Consider the following 22119-nt stretch of genomic DNA (forward strand, 5'->3'; position numbering starts at 1 on the left):
GGACTATTAAGTATTTATTTACTGAGGTCAGAGGTAAGGCCACATGTTTAGTTTGCGGAAAGCAGATTGCTGTGTTTAAGGAAATAATTTGAGTTGGCATTACGAGACGAAACATGCTCAGAAATACAGAAACCTGAAAAATAATATCACAATGGTAAACAGTCACAATGGTAAAAATGTTTTGTGAGAATTAATTGAATAAATTATATTTTTTGTAAGGCAACTTCCCTTTTTCATTGCTTAATCATAACATACTTTTACCAATCTTACCAGTTTGTTAAAACAATGCTATGTGCTGCTTTTTATAGTTAATATTATGCAGAATGAGTTCAGCCTTTTGGTCTGGCCTTCCACAATATTTTTGTTTCTCATGTGGCCCATGAAAAAAATAATTTCCCACCCCTGTCCTAGAGGATAAACAAATTGATACCATTGACCATACCCCCACACTTGCCCCACCGAGGCAAACTTGGGGTTCAGTATCTTGCCCAAGGACACATTGGCAAGTGACAGAAGGAGCCAGGAATCGAAACACCGATCCTATGATTGGCAGACAAGCTCTACCTATTGAGCCACAGCCACCCACGTACGTAACACAGCATTTCATAAAAACAATGTCATACCAATAATCAGTGTAAGGGTCTGGGTCTGCTGTGCAGTAATTGATGGAATCATGAATTCTGCGCTACACCTGAAAATTCTGTAGGAGAATGTCCAGAACCTCAACTGCACTTGAGTCTGAAACAGACCAGCAACTCCACCTGTGAATGGCAGGTTTTGGAGTGGCCTAGTCAAAGTCTGAATTTTTATGCAATGGAGATATTGTGGCATGCCCTTAAACAGGCCAGTCATGAAATTCATCCACAGGGATATTAAAGACTTGATTGTAGTTGTTGCTGCCAATGGTAACCAGTTATTAGATTTAGGGGCCAATTACTTTTACATGTTATTACCCCGCCACTGTGAGTACACCTTGGATGGTCTCAACTTCTCTGGCAGTCTCCAAGGCCTCAGGTATGGTCACTTGACTTCGTTACTGGACTTCTTTAGCACCTGGTCTTCATGATGCCTTTCTGTAGTTCTGATAGTATGCTAACTTTTCTCCGCATTGCCTTGATCTTAGCCTCCAACCTCCGTTTCTCCGATACTGCACCTTGTGGCTTGTGTTGAACTTATAGCCAAGTACCTCAAGGATCACAGTAGCTGTGCTGTATATCAGCTGATTGGTTTCAGTGATGGTCAGAGTTGGTATTATCTGTAGTACTGCATTCACATCTTCTAGGAAAGTTTCTGAAGGTACTTCACTAATTCGTGGTATCTGGCCTCGGGGGCTCCAGGCGTCCATCTTAGGTTAGACTCTTGTGTTCACGACCTACCGTATCGAAGTCAGTGGCACTAACCACTGCGCTATCTAGTCTGAGATATATATCTATATAAATATATATAATATGCTATACTTAGATTTAGTATGTTAAGATCTTTTTGATTTCATTTGTAATTTAACTTTCTTTCTTCATTTGTAATTTAACTTTCTTTCTTCTGCTGGATAACTTGAATTTTCCCTTGCAAGATGAATAAATGTGTTAAAGTGCCTAACCTTAAAAAAATACAAGTAATCTATAACCTATTACTTTGCAAAAGTAACTAACACTAATTGTAACCAAGTTTGTTTAGGTTTAAGTACTGAATTACTTAATAAATAACAAATTAATAAAGTTCAACATAATAGTAATTGGTAGTTATGCAACTATGTTATTGTCTGCTTCGAAAGCATATCAGTATAATGAAAATACTGGATAACTAAACATCTAAAGGCCAGTAAGTCCCTCTAAAAGTCTGCAAGGTTCATTAAAATGTGAGCATGTTGGACAGAAGCAACCTTTTTTTGGATGTTTAGCTATTGTTAGTCTTCGTAGAAATTCGGTTATAATTGCAATTTACAAGAAAATACTAGGGGCTCTGTCCTTTGGGGACCATAAATGGCCATATTAAATCTGTGTTCTATATTATGACTGCATAATAGATCCAGGTGGTCCAATGACCACCACTTCAGTCATGATAAGGCACCATGAATAATGACAGCTAGTGTAGGACATGTAGGTACAAAATCCCACATTATACAGAGGAGCTATGATTTACAAAATTATATAAATATATAAATTATAGATTGTTGAATTGGATTGAGTGTAAAACAGCTTCTAGTGTTACTTTGTATAATAGTCTGTTAGGTGATCACAGAAATACATTAACTATAAATATCATTATACATATATAATAATAATTATTATTAATAAACTTTATACAGTTTAGAATAAACCCTGGTGTGGTGTCTGCCCTGTTGGTGGTGGTGGAGTCCTGAATCCTACCACTTACGTCTTGAAACTTTAAATGAGACTCAGATTGAGGTCACAGACAGTTAGCATTATTCCACCTTTGAGCTTCAGTCCTAAAATTATTCCAGCACCCACAAACTGATATAAACTTACATGCACACGCACATATGCTGTTACCTTTCTATTAAAAACAAATCTACAGTGCTCAGGTTCTAAGAGGATGGAGAAAGATGAGATTTTTTGACTGAGATGGTCTATAAATCCAAAAGATGAGTAGTGTCCGTGTTTTGTGATCTGTTTCTGTTTTGTTCTCCAGACAGATGACATTAAAATTATTGAGCTTTTGCTGTATAAACATCAAAGCACTGAACATAGTTTTGTGAAGAGTTCTTACTCACCGTATACATGCAGCTCTCCACCACTGCAGGTTCAGGTATCAGGCCTGGCAAACAATGACGGATGCAATGCTGGAGGATGTCAATATCAGACTTGTCTGTCTGCTTGTCTCTCTGGTCTGGGTCTGTCTCACTTCCCATATGGTAGCATATCTACACACAAGATTATGTCATCAGTATAATATTTATATATGCCAAAAGAATCTGTATTAATTACTGCAAGCAGTAGTAGAACAAGTTTGTCCACTCTTAGAAAATACACAGATAGGTATTATAGTCAAAGTGTATAGATTTATATACTATATTTCTGTAGTTTTATGCTTTTGCATAATCATTGAATCACCCTTCCTTACAGAACTGCTCTCTCCTGTCCTTCAACAGCATCTCAATTGGGTTTAAGACTGGGCTCTGAATGGGCCCCTGCACAAAGTGGATTTTGTGTCCTTGATACTGATATTGAGCTTTGGAGATATGGGTTTCAAAATTGGATCAGTGTCGGACTCTGCTTTGATGTTTAGGGTCACTGTCCTGTTGCATCAACCAGTTTCTTCTTTCTTCTTACATTTTCCAAATATTTACCTTAACATTATGCTGTTAAATAAATTTGGGAATTAATTTCACTCTAAATGATAGCAGGCTTTATGTATTTCTCCCTTAAGCAATATTATTAGTAAAAAAAACTAAATAAAATAACAATTCTTATGCAGAGTATACCCAGCTATTTGTATCTGAAACCAGAAGAACCAAACTATTTAGTCAAACTTGATGTCTTAATGTCCTTTCATTTTTGACTCTTGAATTCCGACAAGAATAGAGGTTGTTCTATTTGATCCTTAAAACCCCAGAGACATGTTATATAATCATACTGTTATTCTAAATGACTACAAGAAATGTTAGCGTTGACAAAATATGTAATTTACCTCACATACAATTCCATGTTTTTCAACCTGAGAGGAGTTTAAACAGTATCCTCCTCTCAGCCACAACATGTAGAGGGTTCAGTTCCACCCAAAGAACAGAGCCAGCCATCCTAATCAGTTTGTTTAGCCTATAAGTATCTCCTTCACCTTCATGTTGCTGCCCTAGCAGACCACAGCATAGAAGATGACACTGGCCACCGCAGACTAATAAAACATCCGCAGAATGGTGCTGCAGATGTTAAAGGACCTGAGTCTCCTCAGAAAGTACATCCGGCTCTGAGCCTTTTTGTACAGTGCTGATGAGTTCTTAGTCCAGTCCAGTTTGTTGTCCAAGTACACTCCCACCATTTGTATGTAATTAGGAGCATTCTGTCTCAAAGTGATGCTGAAAAAGTGTGGACAACTGTAATTAACTATTGATAGGATGTCCCAAAAAGCTTCATCTTAATCCAAAAAGCTGCAGCCAGAGTTGTGACTGGATTAGATCATTTTTCTCCATTTGCTTCTCTCGACTGTTTCCCTGTAAAATTCAGAACCGTCATAGTACCATATTTTCCTAGCAAAACAAAACACTCATAGAGTTCAGGTCTACTTGTGGTTCCTAGAGTTTCCAATTGTGCCAATTTAGGTTCGGGAGGCAGACACCCTCTCTACATTTAAGACTAAACTTTCCTTTTCGATTAAGGTTATACACTCCCCTATCTATGAAATCAGAAGAAACTAATCAATCAATCAAACTTCAAGCATGTTTAAAAGACATGAAGGCCTGGATGTCCTCCAGTTTCCTTCTCCAATTTCCTGGTCCTACGAATCTCAGAGATCTTATGTTGTTTAGAAATACTATAATCTTAGAGACACTATGTCTATGTGATCACATTCAATTCATATAAATTCATATGATAATGAGTTCTTTGAGATAAGATGGAGCCTGATTATTAAGTGATTTATAAGTGAGGAGAAGAAGTTTTAATTCAAAAGACATAAAGGCTTGGATGTTCTCCAATTTCCTTCTCCTAAATCCAGACAAGACAGAGGTTATTTTATTTGGACCTAAAAATCTCAGAGACACTATGTCTAATCACATTCTCACTCTTGATGACTTAATATTGGCCTCAAGTAATACTGTAAGAAATCTCTGAGTTATCTTTGACCAGGATATCTCCTTCACTTTATACATCAAAGAATAGAACTAGAACGTTTTTACCTGAGAAATATTGTTAAATTTAAGAGCATCCTGTCCCAAAGTGATGCTGAGAAACTAGTTCATGCATTTGTTACTTCAGACTTGACTATTGTAATTCATTATTGATAGGATGACTCCTTTAAAAGTCTGGAATTAGCAAGAGAGATTATATTTCTCCTACGTTAGCTCTCCATTTGTTCCCTGTAAAATCCAGAACATATCAAAGCACCTAATAATCAAGCTCTCCTTAATCAAAGGAGAATTATTACATTTTTATTATTATTAATTTTATTGTTATTATTATTAAGATTAAACTGTATTAGTTCACCAAGGCCTTAAGATCTTACACTGTATAGTACCTTGAGATGACTTCTGTCATGTGATTTAACGTAATACAAATAAAACTGAATTGAATTTAATTGAATTTACTTAATTTTTTTTGTAGATGGCAGTAGCTGAGCAATATCTGGCTGTAAACCTTAAACAAGATTTATGTGAAATGTAAAACTGCAAACATTTTAAGGCATCTATATCCAGAACTTCCGTTTTGATGAGTTAGTATAGTCTTCATTAAACGTTCTCTACCCACAAAAGAACTACCAATCCTATAATTAGCAGACAACTGCTCTACCTGTTGAGCCACAGCCACTGCACTGTGACGCTGCAGTTGAAGTCCTGGTAAAGTACAGTGCCTGTGACAAATTCAAAATACATATGTTCAAAATACAAATACAGCAACATTCAGGAGGCACTTTTGGAATGCTAACAGAGGACACTTGCCTGACAGTACACCTAGCCCAACAACATAAGCTACTATATTGTCAAAAGTCAAAGATTTTCAAGCACATTTTCTACTTAAGCCTGCATCTGGAGAGAGTTCCTCTTGGGTGGAAAAAGTTGTGCCTGGTACCTGTGAATAGGACGCCACGTCCCAGCGTCCTCAATGACTACCTCATCAACCGCCGACAGTACGTCCGCCTGCAGAACTGTGTGTCACTGTGATCTGTAGCACAGGTGCACCACAGGGGACAGTTCTGTCTCCATTTCTCTTTACCGTGAACACCTCAGACTTCAGGTAGAACTCAGAGTTCTGCCATCTTCAGAAGTTCTCTGATGACTCTGCAGTTGTCGGATGTAGTCAGGTTGGAGACGTCACAGAGTACCGGGGAGTGGTGGACAGGTGACTGGTGTGGACCATCTTTAACTCAACATCAATAAAAAAAAAGGAGCTGGTAAAGGACTTTGGGAAATCTGGGAGTCCTGTCACCCCTCTCTTTATACAGGGGGAGGAGGTGGAGATCATATCTGAGTACAAATACCTTTTTGCAACTGGACTGGACTAAGAACTGAGCAGCACTGTACAAAAAGGCTCAGAGCTGGATTTACTTTCTGAGGAGACTCAGGTCCTTCAACGTCTCCAGCACCATCATGCTGCGGATGTTTTGAGTCTGTGGTGGCCAGTGTTATCTATGCTGTGGTCTGTTGTGGCATGAAGGTGTCAGACACTAACAGGCTGAACAAAATGGGGGGCTAGCTCTGTTCTGGGGGTGGAGCTAGACCCTCTATATGCTGTAGCTGAGAGGAGGATGCTGTCCAAACTTCTCTCAATCCTGGACAATCCCTCTCACCCATTGCTCAGTGAGCTGATTGGACAGAGGAGCACGTTCAGCCAGAGTATGAAGTGCTCCACAGAGCGGCCACAGGTGGTCCTTTTTACGTGTAGCCATCAAACTGTACAATTTCTTCCCCCTCTGTAAGGGGTAGGGGAAGTAAAGATGTTTGCCTATAATTGCTGTCATTCCACCATAGAATATAAATATTCACCCATTTTCATTTATCTATTTTACATATTCTGTACATATATTGAAATTTCTGTATAACTGATGTTATTGTGTATTTATGTTGGTGTGGATCTTTTCTGGTTGTGGTTCCCTTTCTTTCTGTCTGTGTTGAGAACAGCTGTAATGAGGCAAAAGAATTTCTCTCTGGGATTAATAAAGTTTATTGAATCTTGGATCTTAAATACTGTGAAATAACCACCCCAACACCCTGGTCTGAAGCGTCCACCTCTACAAACTGGCAATCTGGATCTGGTAAGGTCAGAATGGGGGCTGGGGTGAATCTTTCAGCTGATCGAAAGCCTGTTGGGCTTCTGGGGTCTATGACATCCCTAGGTACTATCATCCATTCACATGGCTTTTCCTATCTGTGCTATACTGACAACACACAGCTTTTCTCGTCCTTTCCACCAGATGACTCCCCAATCTCATTACGCATCTCTGTCTGTCGCTCTGATTTGCCCTTTTCTGAAAGATCAGACTCTACTCTACTTCTGACTATGCAACCCAACTCGTTTGCACTGGTCATATGTCGTCTTGACTACTGCAATGCCTCACTGATCGGGCTACCAATGTACCAATGTGAAACCCCTACAGATGATCCAAAATGCAGCAGAATGCCTTATGTTTGATCAGCCTTAAAGGACACACTTCATGCCACATTTCTGCAATGGCCTTCTGTTGCTGCCTGCATCAGGTTCAAAGCTCGGACCCTTGCCTACAGAGTGGCATCCAGGTCTTATATCTATCCTACCCAGAGCACCAACAAACGATGTCTAGTGGTTCCACCACTAAATATCCCAAGCTAGCTTCTACAGCTCAGTGGTTTTATGATGGTGGAACGCCCTACCGAGCTCCACATGCTCAGCAGCCTCACTACAATTTTTAAAAAAAAACTCTTGCACAGCTTTCTATCCATTTAGATCTTGAGTCTTGCAGTTGCATCTCACAAATTGTAAACATTTCTTCCTATAGCACGTTTTTCTCAATGACTTGGATAATTTGCTTGCCTTGAGCATCACTTGTAAGTCTTGTTGGGTAAAAGCATCTGCCAAATAACTAAATGTATATGTACTACCCAGTCTCCATCACCCCAGTGACCATGAAGTGCTTCATGAGCACACTATCCCACATTAAGGATACCATCTCTGCAGATCTGGACCATCTCCATACTCCACACATCCCTGGCTCACCTGGAACACCCAAAAACATACGTTACGATGCTCTTTGTGGACTTCACAAGTGGACTCTGTTTTTAAACTATAATCCCCCACAAATGTGGTTATAAACTCACAAACTTGAACTTCATGAATTATCAGAAAATCTGTGTTGGGAACCTGACCTGAATCATCCACTACTATCTTGAAGAAATGTCCACCACAGGGCTTCGTGGTTTGCCCTGCCTGGCTGGAGGCTCAGGTAGGTAGGTAGGTAGGTAATTCATTAATCCAAAAACGGACATTCTGGTTTGCAGTAGCACTTACACAGAAAAACACTAACACATACATGTGCAGAAAAAAAACACATTTAAACACAGAAACAAAAACATATTGCTCTTACTCTACAGAAAAATAGAAAAACCATCATGCATGCAGTGTAATTTTATGGTTTGAGATTTACATTTTATATTTACATTTTAGTCATTTAGCAGACACTTTCATCCAAAGCGACTTACAAGTAGGATACAATGGTAGGCAGGGTGAGCGTGAAGAGGTCTTGCCTAAGGACCCTTTCTGGAGGTAGACCACGGCTGGGATTTGAACCCCAGTCTGAGATGAATGTGCAATAGCAAGAAATACATATAGTAATGTCTGTCCCACTATCGATAAACTGTTGGAGCAGAGTTCTCTACTGTATTAATATAGTCAATGTACAGGGTGATGGCTATTCTCAGGAATGGCTTTCTACCGTTCCTTATCACAGTGGAGCTAGAGTAGTCAAAACAATTAGCCAACAAAAAGATATGGTGCAGAGATTTAATCAGTGGGTAAAAATCATCAAGGTCTCTTTAAATACACGTGTCCTAATTACAAGATTATTTCCGTCTTTGTTTATTAATTCCTTTTGCAACCTCAAACTTTCTCTCATCTACTGTTGAGTCGCTAAATTTACCACCTGTGATCCACAGAATTGATTGGCTAAGTGAAGTCACATGGGATTGCTCAACTTCCATTCAATGGGCCAATGCGTTCTCGCGTCCATAACCGTTAAATATGGACATATCTATCTTTTGTTACAGAACAGCATGTTTCAGTTAAGTTAATTTACTCTGTCAGAGCTGTCAGAGAGGGAAAGTACAGGGGTGGTATCATTGTTATGCTGGCTCAGCTTGCTGAATATAATAAGCAGCCTGGATCTCACTGTAATGGAGACACATGGACATGTAGCAGTAGTGATTAAGATTATGGTCTTACGTATTTTATCTTTTTCCTGTGGAATTGCATATTTGAACATTTAATATTTTCTAGTCATACGTCATTATTTGCCCCTCAATCTAAATGCAATAACCTAAAACGACAATAAAACCAAGGGCCAACATTTCACACGTGAGGACAAAAGAATGAAGTCCAAGGAACAATTTGTCGTAAGGAGTATCCACAGAAGCACAGCAGCATCAATAATTGGAATGGAATAAACTTGATACCAATGGAACTTTTTCTAGAGTTGAACTCCATCACTCTGACTGAGCTTTAAGTCCTCAACCAACATCTTTTTAATACTTGATCCATACGTTTCTTATAGAGTGGTTAGATGGAAGGCGAGCCTGTTTTAATTAATTTACAGTGGCAAGAAAAACTTTGTGAACCTTTTGGAATTTCATGGTTTTCTGCATTAGTTGGTCATAAAATGTGCTTTGATCATAATCTAAGTCACAACAATAGAAAACAGCCTGCTTAAAATAATACTTCAAACGTGCTGCAATATTTTTTATGACACATTTGTGTCAACAAAAATGTTAGCATGTGCCAGAGATTTCTGTAAGTCTTTAGCTGACACTCTAGGATTCTTCTTAACCTCTTTCTGCATTCTGCACTGTGCTCTTGCAGTCATCTTTACAGGACCACGCCTCAAGGTTGGTCAAGGTTGGCTCACTCCTGGCTCCAATTTGCTCTTGGAGAAAGTCATTAGGCTAGGGGTTCACATACTTTTTCCTTCCTGCACTGTGAATGTTTACGTTATGTAAAGATTGCGTTTTTCTATTGTTGTGACTTAGATGAAGATCAGAGCACATTTTATGACAAATTTATGCAGAAAACATAAAATTCCAGTCTTGCCACTGTAATTTAGTTTGCCAAGGAGCCTATAGAGATGTGTAATTCTGAAAGCATGAGGAAAGTGTTCTTTGGTCTGTGTTTTTCTTACAATGTGGATCATTACAAGATTTGTTAAATCATTACTTGCATTAAAGAAAGAAGAAGGCATGTATTGTCATTCTCCAAACTTAGACACCAGTGAAACACACAGACCCATATTTGAATATGAATGCCTTCACCTATAATATTAGATCAATGGCAAAACTAGAGTGCACAAAAACAAGGTGAAAAAAATAACACTCCTGGTTTTAACATGCATGTATAGAACATAAAGTTGCATACATGTTTACCATAATATTGTGCTCACACGGTCCTTTTCCCTCTCAATTTGATAGTTCTTCTTGTGCACAATGTGGATTATGCTTAGCGGTTCTCTGTGCTCAACTGACAGTTTTGTGCTTGTGGTTAAACAGATAGGTGTTTACGGTAGTGTGGGTAGTGGGGGTGGGGAGCTTGTGGCAGCTAACTCTCTGCCTGGAAACCAGAAGCTCCATAATAGCTACGCTGCTAAACTAGCTACTGCTTTCATGTGTGCAAATCTATGATATTAATATTAATATAGCTGATATTAGCTAATATTAATGGGAATTTGAGTCTGTAGATACTAACAAAATCTAAACTATCAACATCAAACATGCAACAGGACAATGACCCAAAGCATACAAGTAATTCAACAAAAGAATAGCTTCAACAGAACAAAATACACCTTCTGGAGTGGCCCAGTCAGAGTCCCGACCTCAACCCAATTGAAATGCTGTGGCATGACCTTAGGAGAGCCATTCACACCAGAAATCCCAAGAATATTGCTACACTGAAACAGTTTTGTGAAGGGGAGTGGTCCAAAATTACTCCAGATCGTTCAGGTGCAGGTCTGATCTCCAACTACAGGAGTGCCATACACACCTCTCAGTTTAACCACATGCACAAAACTATCAGTCGAGGACACCTGAGCACAATCCTATTTGTGCAAGAGAAAAACTGTGAAATCGAGAGGGAAAATAACATCGGAGAGGAAAAAAAGACAATTCGTGCACAACATTATGAACACAATATAGATCAGACAATATGAGGGAAGGTCATGAGGAGCAGCTTATCATTCGTCTAATACTATGTTGTTAGCTAATACGTGTTACAGGTTTTAAATATGGCATGAACATGGACACTGGTCAGATTTATGAGATGACATGAGATTGGGATGTCTTCTTAACAATGACCTGAAGCATAAAGCCAAGACAACTGGACAAGAGTTGCTTGAGGATAAGTTTCTAACTGTAAGTAGTAGTAGAAGTTAGTAAGATGAAAAGATATAAGACAAACCATGCTCTGGGAGATACTAATATTAAATTATGAAGCTAAATTATGAACTGTCAGATATTAATTGAATTAGATTAAAATAAGTGATCATAAATAAAGTCTACTTTGAATCTACATTTGAATATTTAAGTTTTTGAGTTGTGCAGAATGTAAAGTTTCCACTTGTGAAACTGTGTGTGGCATACCTTAACCAGACCTGGGTACTCGTTTGATGGGAGGCCATAGATGTCCTCACTGGACTCCTCGCCCTCAGTCAGTATGAAGCAGGGAAAGCGCTGCTGCATGCTGTATAAGCCAGGAACCTTCTCTTTCCAGTAGCAAACATTGATCTTCACAACCTATGACAGAGAAACCAGGAAAAGTTTCAGTGTAGCAATATTCTTGGGATGTCTGGTGTGAATCACTCACTTAAGGTAATGCCACAACATTTCAATTGGGTTGAGGTCAGGACTCTGATTGGGACACTCCAGAAGGCATATTTTGTTCTGTTGAAGCCTCTTTTGTTGAATTACTTCTGTGCTTTGGGTCATTGTCCAATTGCAAAATGTCTTGATAAACTCTGGAATTCCATCAATGGATGGATGCCACCTTTTGGAGACTCTCAGAACCGAACTATACATCATACATATACTAATACATCATGCAATGACAGTCACAAACACATACACTCTCTAACGAGGAAATCCTGATTACCTGGCTGTATTTCATTTACAATGACGCTTAATATTATGTCACAATAGGCGGCAGGACCAATCTTCCTTACCTGGACTGTTAGCTGACTATGGTCATATACAGCTAACAACAACAAAGAAGCAAGTGTGGTTTGCCTTATAATCTCACAATTATTTTTCATGTCTTTATGACAAATAGAACATGGAGTTGTTATACCTGGTCCCATGCCTTGCTTGTTTTCTAACGACCCCTGCCCTGTCCACAGATGATTACTTGGATCACGTGTGATCAGTCAAGCAGCTGTTGGGAGGGCAGAGATAGTAGGAAAACTAGAAGGGCAGTTATAAGAATTCCTGGTCTTTATTAGGTTGGGTCCAAGGTTTGAATACCCTAGACATAGACAGTGCACTGAACCGATAATACTAAAGCTAAAGTCTTAAAGAATTCAGAATCAGAAAGAACACATCACAGTACTAGGAATTTATGTTGATGTCAGGTGCAGACACAGAATAAAAAATAAAGTGAAGGGGAATACAGATTTATAAATTACAAAATTCGACACAATAGAAAGGTTAAACAAATGCTTTAGTGCAGTGGGGAAGAAATTGTTCTGACCCCTCTCCCTCCCCAGGGAGGGGTCAGCTGTGATCATGGCTGCACCTTCTCAGCAGAGTGGATGTCACGCTGAATCACCTCCACTGTCTTGAAATTGCTGAGCTCCAGGTTGGTAATGCAGCACCATAACACCATCTCACTCCTGTAGGCCAACTCTTCCACCAGAGATGAGGCTGATCCATCTCACTCCTGTAGGCCATCTCTTCCATCAGAGATGAGGCTGATGAGGGTGCTGTCATCTGTTTGTTATCTGTCTGGTGTTTGACACACTGGTGTCCAGATGTGCAGCTGTTGGTATACAGGGAGAACAGACGAGAGAGGACACAGACTTGGGGGGGATCCAATGCTGATGATGCCAGGAGTCCGAGGCATGCTTCCCCAGGCTCGCAGTATTAAAAATGGCATGTTTAGAGTGTTATCTACAGATCTGTTGGCTCTGTAGACAAACTGCGGGGGATAGAAGAGGTCTGTAATGTCCTTTACATGGGACAGTAAAATTCAATCGGGTTGTTGGCCAGGTGCAGAATAGGGGGCTCTAGGCTTGTAGTAGGTGATTGTCTTAAGACCTTTGCAGACATAGGCAGAGTTGTTAGCTTAGAGTTGCGGTTCCATTCTCTCACCATGTGCTGATTTAGAACTTCTCACCTCCTTGTCAAATCTGTACTTGGCCTCTTTGTATTTGTCTTTATCCCCACTTCTGAATGCAGCTTTTTTCTCTGACTTCAGCTGTCTGAGTTTAGCTGTGAAACCAGGGTTCATGAATATTATAACTCACCCTGGGGTGTGGTGGAACAACGCCGTCCTCACAGAAGTTAATGTAGGATGTCACAGTGTCCGTGTACTCATCCAGATTATTGGTGACAGATCTAAAACCTTCCCAGTTTGTAAAGCCCAAACACTCCTGCAGTTCCCCCACAGCCTCAGTGATCCACATCTTTGATTTACAGAGATTTAATTTCCGGTATGCTGGGAGCAAGAGGTCCATAATGACCTGACGAGGGCAGCACGATAAGCACTGCTGATTAGCAGTAGCAGAGGTTTAGGTCCTTCTGACCAAGCATGGCTCATATAAGCACTTTCTTTTAGTAGGTAGGTAGTGTAGCAGTGCCAGTCAGTCTGGCAGGTAACCTCCACTGTTTTAGGTAAATGCCATGTGGTGTCCTTTACAGGAAACAGCTGTTTACTCCAACGTGCAGCAATAAAGAGTGCTAATAAATTCATTCATTTTCAGATTGAACACAGAATCAGGTTAATTGAATATTTCATGCTGAGAAAAACATGTGTTGTGAGAAATTTCAATCTACTACTGTCATGGTTCCTGCCTCATCCCTGTTCTGTTGGTGTTTTTGTCTCCCCCTGGTGTTCACCTTCTCACTCCCATCTACAGCCACTTCCTAATGCCCTCCTTTGGACCACCTGCACTGTTCACTCTCCTGGACTTTGATTATGAGTTATTTCACCTGCATCTCCCCATGTCTTTAAAAGCTCCCTCAGTCTAAATTCTTGTTGCCAGTTTCTTGCCTATACACACACCTCCTGGTTTGTTTGGACATTGATTGCTTGTATGTTGGTTATGGCACACAGTTTGTTTATACATGGACTTGAGGTGCACTTCGTCTCACCCTGGACTCTGCCCTTTTTGTTTTTCAAACTTGTAAGTCTGCCTGGCGTTTGCAGTGCTTTTCAGTTGTTAATTTGTATTTCTAGTTAAGTGAGTTAGTTTGTCTGTGTCTGCCTAAGTGCATTTGATTTTTGTTGTTACTTTGTATTTCTTATCAGGGTGTTAATTTGTAGTTTGCCTGTGTTAGTGCAGCGCTTTCTGTTGTTACTTGACTTCGCTTTACTGTGTCACTTTCTCTAAGTCTGCATTTTTGTAGTGTGCATGTATTTCCCTGTGTTAATAAACCTTTTTCATTTGCTATACTCATGTCCCGTTCTTTGGTTCCACACAATTATGTTCTCTAAATTTCCAACTGTATCGATCAGACTGAGAAGTTATTGCTGCTTGGAAAGCAACTTGAGAGAAAGCTGATACTGTGTGTAACAGTACTACAGTAAAGCTGATATTATCTGTGGATCAGAATGATCATGTGACTTTAGTAATTGTATCACTCACTGCAGCTTCACGGGTCAGCTTTAACTAACTTGCTCGAAACCAAGACAGTGATTCTGTCTTTTTTTGACGTTTTTCAAAACGTTATAAAGATGTTACATAAACATGCTACTTTAACACCATCCAACCTACTAATTCCATAAATCTGCTCAATTTTCCACACCACATCTGATGTATAAGACCCAGGGTTATGTCGGAATGAGTCCAACTCTGAGCTTCAGAAGTGAATTTAACAGCCACAGTTGGAACTATACAAACAGGCACACATACTGCTCAGTCAAAAACAAATACATTCAGTTTGTTCAGATCTTGAAAGGATTGAGCAAGAAGAGCAGCTTTGTTTGTCAGTATCCAAAACTGGAGCATCATCCATTATCAATACCACCATTGCATGTCATTAACTTTGTCTTCTCTCTCCTGTAGTTTTGTTTCCTCCTGTCTCCCTCTCTTTCTGTACTTTTCTGCAGGTATCCTTGGCCTGGAGCTGTACATCTCCAGAATCCAATTGACCTGCTCAATATTCTTGCTGCTTGTTGTTGTTTTTGTTGCCTGCTGTTCTTTTCTCTCTTCTCTTTCCACTCGGACAGTGACCAACCGGTCGAGACAGATGGCCGCCCATTATGAGGCTGGTTCTGATGGAGGTTTCTTACTCTAAAGTAAGATCAGCACTCCCTCTCTCAACAGAGGTGGAGGACTTAGACACAACCTGTCTTCTATTTATCATGCTGCCCTTTCATCTATCCCAAAAAAGGCTAGTACCAGTTCACACCTGCACCAGGTTGGTCACACTTAACGACCCATTTAGGTGTCAAGAGGGGGTGGGCAGAGGTGTGATCATTACATCCTTCAGATCTCCCCCATCCTTTGTTTCACCTAATGAGCCCATTCAGGGCAAGGAGTGGAGTGAAACCAGTCTTGTAGCATATATTGGTGGCCTCCAACCAATCTCCAGACTGAAGAAGCTACTTGGATGAGTAGCGAAACGTTTCAACTAACCAAAGGAAGTCCAGTTGCCATGACTCAACCTCCAGATAACTTCACCTGGACGACTGAGAATCTTCACCGACATATTGCAGCACACTTTGGGGCAGAAACCCTCAGCCAGAAAAGTAGCAGACTACAGGAACCATCTTCACTTCAACCTCAGATGCAGACAGCAGAACATCTTGCCGGTCAGCCTACGCCTCCAAGATCCTTCAGAGAACACAGAAACATCTGCTTGATGAACGAATAAGTCTGACACACTACACCACGGACACTTTAAAACACAGATCCGACAACCTCCACAACAAATTATGTGATACCCTTCCTAAGCCAGCAATGGAGGCAGTTGTGGAGTTTGTCCAGAAAGCGCAGATGGCCCAACACCGCAAGGGCAAGGAGAGGCAAACAAAGAAGTTTGACATTCTTCACACCTGTTAAAGTGTAAAGTGGTAGTGTAAAGTGTTTTGATTACCATTAAATTAGAAAAGCACTATATGAGCATTATTTACCTGTAGTGGCAACTGTAAGCCAGTGTTGGTCAGCAGTTTATTAGCCCAGGGTCCAGCAGTGATTACCACACTCTTGGCTCGATAAACACCAGCATTGGTTGACACAGTAACAACAGGACCAGGGCTGATGTTCGTTACCATCTCTTTGTCTCTTATGACCCCACCTAGCTTTTGAAACTGTCCCTTGAAAAGAGAATATGACAACGTGTTGATGAAATTCCTGGCATTAAAGTTTTATAAGTCTCAAATACATCTCAAATGTAAGCATATTTAGGAATGAATAATGACCACTAAACAAGTCTTTCCTGCAATCACAAATACTGGAGTTGGGCTGACTGCAGTTTTGCATAGTTTTGCTTACTGTTGTGGCAGCAGTGATGCCCTTTTAGAATTTAAATAAGATTATTAATAACTATTAGCCCACACATATTTTTATTTAACTCTTTTGGTCCACAATTTGGACTAACTTGTGCTGCTGGTCCAATGTCCAAGCTTCCCCAGAAAAAAAGAGGGGCTAACAACTGGGTTTGGGACCCACTGTCTTAGGCTCTAATAACAATGCCTGCACTATACCTGTACACTTCTGAGTGCACGATCAGCATACAGAACTCCAGCAGTTATATCCACCAGTGCTTCATGTCCCTCAATCAGCTTCATATTTGGGATGTGCTGGCTGAAGTTGTCACGGGTCAGGAGCACCATAGGAACTTTGTTTCTTTGGAGGCTGTTCTTCAAGTCCTGGTAATTTTGACTGTTCTTCGGTCCCATTAGCAGGAGTCCTGTTTGTCTGCAAAGAAAAATGGTAATGAATATGGTAAAAACATTTGTCATTTGAGATTCTTTGTGTTGAAAGAAAATGCAAATAGAGAGGACACATCAGCATAATTACAACAGTCAAACTGGTAAGGAACAGGAATTTGGATCTTAACATTACACAAGCTGGATACAAATCTCCAATCTGGTTATTCTTATTCAACAACATATTTGTTCAGCACAATCAGATAGACGTTTACAACAGACAAATCCATCTATGCATCTAACCCTGTCAAGGGCTTTGGTAGTGCTGGATCTGATACTAGCTGTTGTCTCCTCACAGTCAAACTCAAAAAAAAGATAAAGAACTATATTAACTTCAGGCCACCTATTCAGCCCACACTGTTAAATCAACACCTGTGTAAAACAAAAATATGAACATGAATATCACATAGTGAGACTGTTATATTTAAGGCAGTCCAATACAACTAGGTGAGAACCCGATGGTTCAAAGCATACTGTGCGTACAACATAAACTCAATACCACTGGTTTTTGGCATTGATTTATTAATACTAAAAAGGGTATCAGATTGAATTAAATTATTGAGCTTAAGTCATGATTCTGCACCTGACGTCCCGTTCAGAGACTCTTATTTTGAAATAAGATGGCAATCCACTGGTTATGCTGGAGGTTTCTTCCTCTAAAGGGAGTTTTTCCTCTCCACTGTTGCCTAAAGCTTGCGATTGTTGGGTTTTCTGTATCATTTTTTTGGACAATTATTCTCTGTAAGGTCTTAAACCTTGCACTGTAAAGTACCTTGAGATAACTTCTGTTGTGAATTGGCGATATACAAATAAAACTGAATTGAATTGAATTATACCTGCTTGGCCTGGACATTTTTCATTGTGATGCATTTTACATTTTTGCCAGCCCAAGGGCACAGGTGGCCTTCTGATGTGGACCTATCAGTCATAAGCTGTGGATGGTTGCACTGGGAGGTGAAAAATGGAACCTATTTTGGACATGATTTGGTATCACAAACTATAGCCATAAGACATCAATAATGAATTAGTGTTGTATTTAGCTTGCTGGTAATGAGAACAAACAGGAAAATGTAGAGGAAATATGACAAGGAAAGTTAAAGTGCACAGTTTGATGCAACAAAAACAGTAATACATATAAGTGCACAAGTTTCTTCCTGCTCTGACAATGAAAATCTGAGATTTTGTGAAATGAAAAAAGTTCCACATTGAAAGGCACAGGAGCTGTCAATGGGGGATTCAGTGATGCTGGAGGTAATGTAAAGTCATGCATTCATGGTTCCTGTAGATTGAATTGCTGCTTTTGTGTACATATAGCACCTAGGATGTAACAAATCTCTATCTTTAAAGCTTGTGTTATGTTGTTTACAAGTTCTAAATTGTAGTTTGTACAATTGTGCTCAAACCTAATTGTGCTTGTAATGTTCCATGTAATCAGTTTTCTCTCAGTTTATGCTGACTGCTTACCTGTAGAGTTGGATACCTGTCTCCCTCTCAAGCTGAGCCCACAGCTCATAGCTTTCCTCCATCATATGGGTATAGAAATCCTGTTTGTAGGCCTTTCGAATGATGCGAGTTTGGCCATGAGAACTCCCTCGGGTGTGGGGCAAGGCAAACTGGAAAACAAGCATTATTATTATTATTATTATTATTATTATTATTATTATTATGCATATTAATGAAATTAGACATACATCATGGTTTACCTAAAGGCTGTCAAATAAATGTATTAGGGAACATATATTTGGTAGTTGCACTACTTATTTACTGACTTCAACATGTCATTTGATCAATAGTTTGTATCTGTAATTCTTGAATAATGTAAATTAGCAAGCTGAAAACTGAGAACAATGTTTTAATGCTTCATAGACTTCAGAGCAAAAATAATGAAAACACACAAAAAGAACTTCTCTGGCCCTTGTCTGCTTTCTATTTTGCCACCATATGCCCCTAGACCTTTCTGCTTTTTCTGGTCATCTGACTCTGTCCCTACAGGTGTCATTCATTCATTACCTACCAATATAAGGTACCTGCCAATTTCATGTTTCTTTGTCATACTGTTTGTTGAGCTCTGACGCTGCAGAATTCAATTCAATACAAATATCTGTTTACCTTTTCATTGGACTTTTAACTCTATTTTGGATTCCTGGCCTGGATAGACTTTGCCTCCTATTTGTTCCTGTTGGCCTGTGTTTCTTTTGGACTTTATCATCTCCTCTCTCTGCCTGGTAGTGTCGTAGTAGTGAATTTTAAAGTTGAAGTAAGGCAAGTTCACAATGACATAAGAGAATATAAAGAAGTGAATCCAAGCAAGTAGTGGACTTAAAGTTTGTCAGCCTAGCAACCCAACATCACAACATGCAATATGTAAACAAAATAACAGCCACAGAGAGAGCTGTACTAAATTACAGTCAGCTGAACAGTAGCACTAAAACTGTTACTGTAAAGAGATCAGTAATGCTATTATATATGTGAATTTTATAATGCATTAGCTTCTCTCAACAGTTTGTTTTAAACAGAACTCCTTTATAGGAACTTGTTTCCTCTCCACAGTTGTCCACTGCTTTTCAAGGGGATTTGTTTGTATGTAATGTTTATAATCTGTGTACAAACAAACAATATTGTGTATACTGTAGTTACATTTGTAAATAAATGCAGAAAGATTGGTTGAATGTACAGACTGAAGCAAAAATAGGAAAATAAAATGGGAAATTGTGGGGTTCTGGAGCCTAAAACCCAGGTTGCTGCAGATTTGTGTGACAACTAACATTTACAGTTAGTCATTGTCAGTAACACAGTATGTGTTTACTGTTATTTGCACCACTACAGAAATGAATGGGAACTCAAAAGAGTACCAGTATTATTACTTTATCTACAGCATCTGTCTTGTAGAAGGGCCCTGGGATAAAAACATTTCAGTTCAAATGACCCTAGTTTGCATTGTGCTTAACCTCTTTAACGTACCACAGTTGTGCTAACGAGTTAACCGCAAACTAGATACAAATTTAGAAGTGGTACATGCATATGGTATTGCACAGGAAACAAGATGAAGAACAAGAATGAAGGTCAGCAGGGCTTAAATGGTTTCATATGATCCTGTACATTTAAACAAAGTGTTCTTACTGCGCACCAGACATTGTAAATATGCCAGGTTTTTTTATTGAGATGACATATGGCAGTTAGTAATGCTTTGCATCTAAACAGTTGCCCATATACGAAAAAAAAAAAAAAAAAAAACACATCCCATTTTAAGAAAAAATAAATCAAATTATTATACTCATGCTAAGAAACAGAATTGTCCACATTTCAACTACCAGTGCCAAGTAATGTCAGCTATTCGTTATCAACGATTCAAATCGCACACAAGTTTTTATGACTAACTTGGTAAAAGCCGTAAAATTTCAGTAAAGAAATTATACACTTCCATTAAATTTCATGCGGATTCTTTGATAGAACTGCACTCTTATCAAGTGTTGCAGAAATAGCATAGCATGCAGAAGTGTCAGCGTGCGCAGTCTGTTGTACGCACAGAGGGAGTCTGTGTATGTTGACAGGTGGGAATTACATTAACATGTTGAGCGAGGCGGTGCGGGCTCTAAAATGGCGATCAAAGCTGAGTGAAGGTCTAGTTTTTTATTTTAACTGTACTGTGAGTACAGTAAATAAACGCCGCAGCTCTTCAAGAACAGTGTTCCCCCACTGCTGTAAAGAAGCTGAAAGGGGGTTAACCCCGACGTAGTAATAACTTTGAGCAACCTTAGCCTTAACCTAGAGCAGAGATCAGCCTTCCCTGTGCTTCCCGACCACGACCTGGAGGCTGGAGCAGGGACGGTTAACACGCTAATTCTGTCCCCGCTGCAATTTCCCAACCGCGACTCACCTGTTCGAGCAGAAGAGTCTTCTTGTTGTTTTTGGTAAGCTGATACGCTGTGAAGGAGCCCTGGACACCGGCCCCGATGACAATGCAGTCATACTCCCTTGTGGTCGTCATTACTACTGTAGTCTACTGCGGTCAAGTGACCCGTCTCTTGTAAGAACGCAGTCGTCAGCCGCTCCTCACATTCCGCTGCGCATTTTGTCATGCGATTGCAGTAAAGACGATTATCGAGACCAAAACGGCTGTGTAGAAGCAAAGAAATGCCGTCAGGCTTCACGTATTTAATGAAAATGTATAATTTTGCGAACAATTAAAATTACTGAAAAAAAAAAAAAATTACACCTGAAATGGAATGTTTGGACAGAATTTTTAGAATATACCCCCAATGTAGTAATGAGTATATATTGTAAAATTGGTTTTGGAAGGCAAGGTTGAAAGTTGTAATTTTTTTAAATATTAACAATAAATAGAAATAAAAAGATATTCTTCCCCTGACACTGTTGGAAAATATTATTGAAACTAATTGATGAATATAATCATACCTATTTGACTTCTGGGATCTGTTCCTTTAAAGGTTACCTTATTTTCTCAAGCAGTCCTGTTCCAATGATGGAAACTATGACAATAACAAATTTGAAGTACTTTCTATGTACAGTTTCCTAGAAAATTAAGCCCCACTAAAATCACAAAATGTCCCATGTTTGATGTGCAGTAAAATCTGTTCCTTTAAAAGTTACATGATATTCTCAATGCAGTCTTGTTTGGGGTAATGGATACTATGACCATGCCAAAATTGAAGTACTTTTACTGCACACTTTGAAGAAAGTCCCACCTGGATTACATAACTAAAATTCCAACAATGCCCTCATGTGTATCAGTAAATGTTTTCCATATAAATAATTCTTTAGAGTTTAGGTGATACTTTCTGTCAAGTCTTGTTTACAGTAAATGATAACGCCACTTTAGACAATTTAAAGTATTTCACAAATTGGTATAATGTGGTGGAAATTTCAAGATCTTTTTATTTCTATTATTCCACATTTTTTCATAATGTTCATTCAATTTCAGTTTTATTTGCTTTTAAAAACTAAACCCATCTCTATTAATTTTGAAATAAATTTATTGTTATTATATAATGGCTTGGTCTGACTTAGAGTGTTAAAATTGATCATTTAATACTTGATAAGTGAGTTCCACAGGATTTTGTTCTTGGACATATTCTCTTTACTCTATATCTGTCCCCCTTAGACAAAATTA

General features: G+C 39.2%; 1 protein-coding gene across 1 annotated transcript in view; it reads right to left on the reverse strand.

The window, feature by feature from the left end:
• pipox (pipecolic acid oxidase) overlaps positions 1–21076 on the reverse strand; it is a 29137-nt gene extending 8061 nt beyond the window's left edge. The window contains exons 1-6 of the mRNA XM_026364059.2: positions 20866–21076; positions 18453–18601; positions 16764–16977; positions 16191–16373; positions 11483–11635; positions 2732–2881 (exon numbers count right to left, since the gene is read on the reverse strand). Of these exons, the coding sequence (XP_026219844.1) occupies positions 2732–2881; positions 11483–11635; positions 16191–16373; positions 16764–16977; positions 18453–18601; positions 20866–20976 (960 nt within the window). The 5' untranslated portion in view covers positions 20977–21076. The remainder of the gene's footprint in view (positions 1–2731; positions 2882–11482; positions 11636–16190; positions 16374–16763; positions 16978–18452; positions 18602–20865) is intronic.
• Positions 21077–22119: the final 1043 nt, after the last annotated feature.

Source organism: Anabas testudineus, chromosome 13 (genome assembly GCF_900324465.2).
Source record: "Anabas testudineus chromosome 13, fAnaTes1.2, whole genome shotgun sequence".
Lineage (NCBI taxonomy): Eukaryota > Metazoa > Chordata > Actinopteri > Anabantiformes > Anabantidae > Anabas > Anabas testudineus.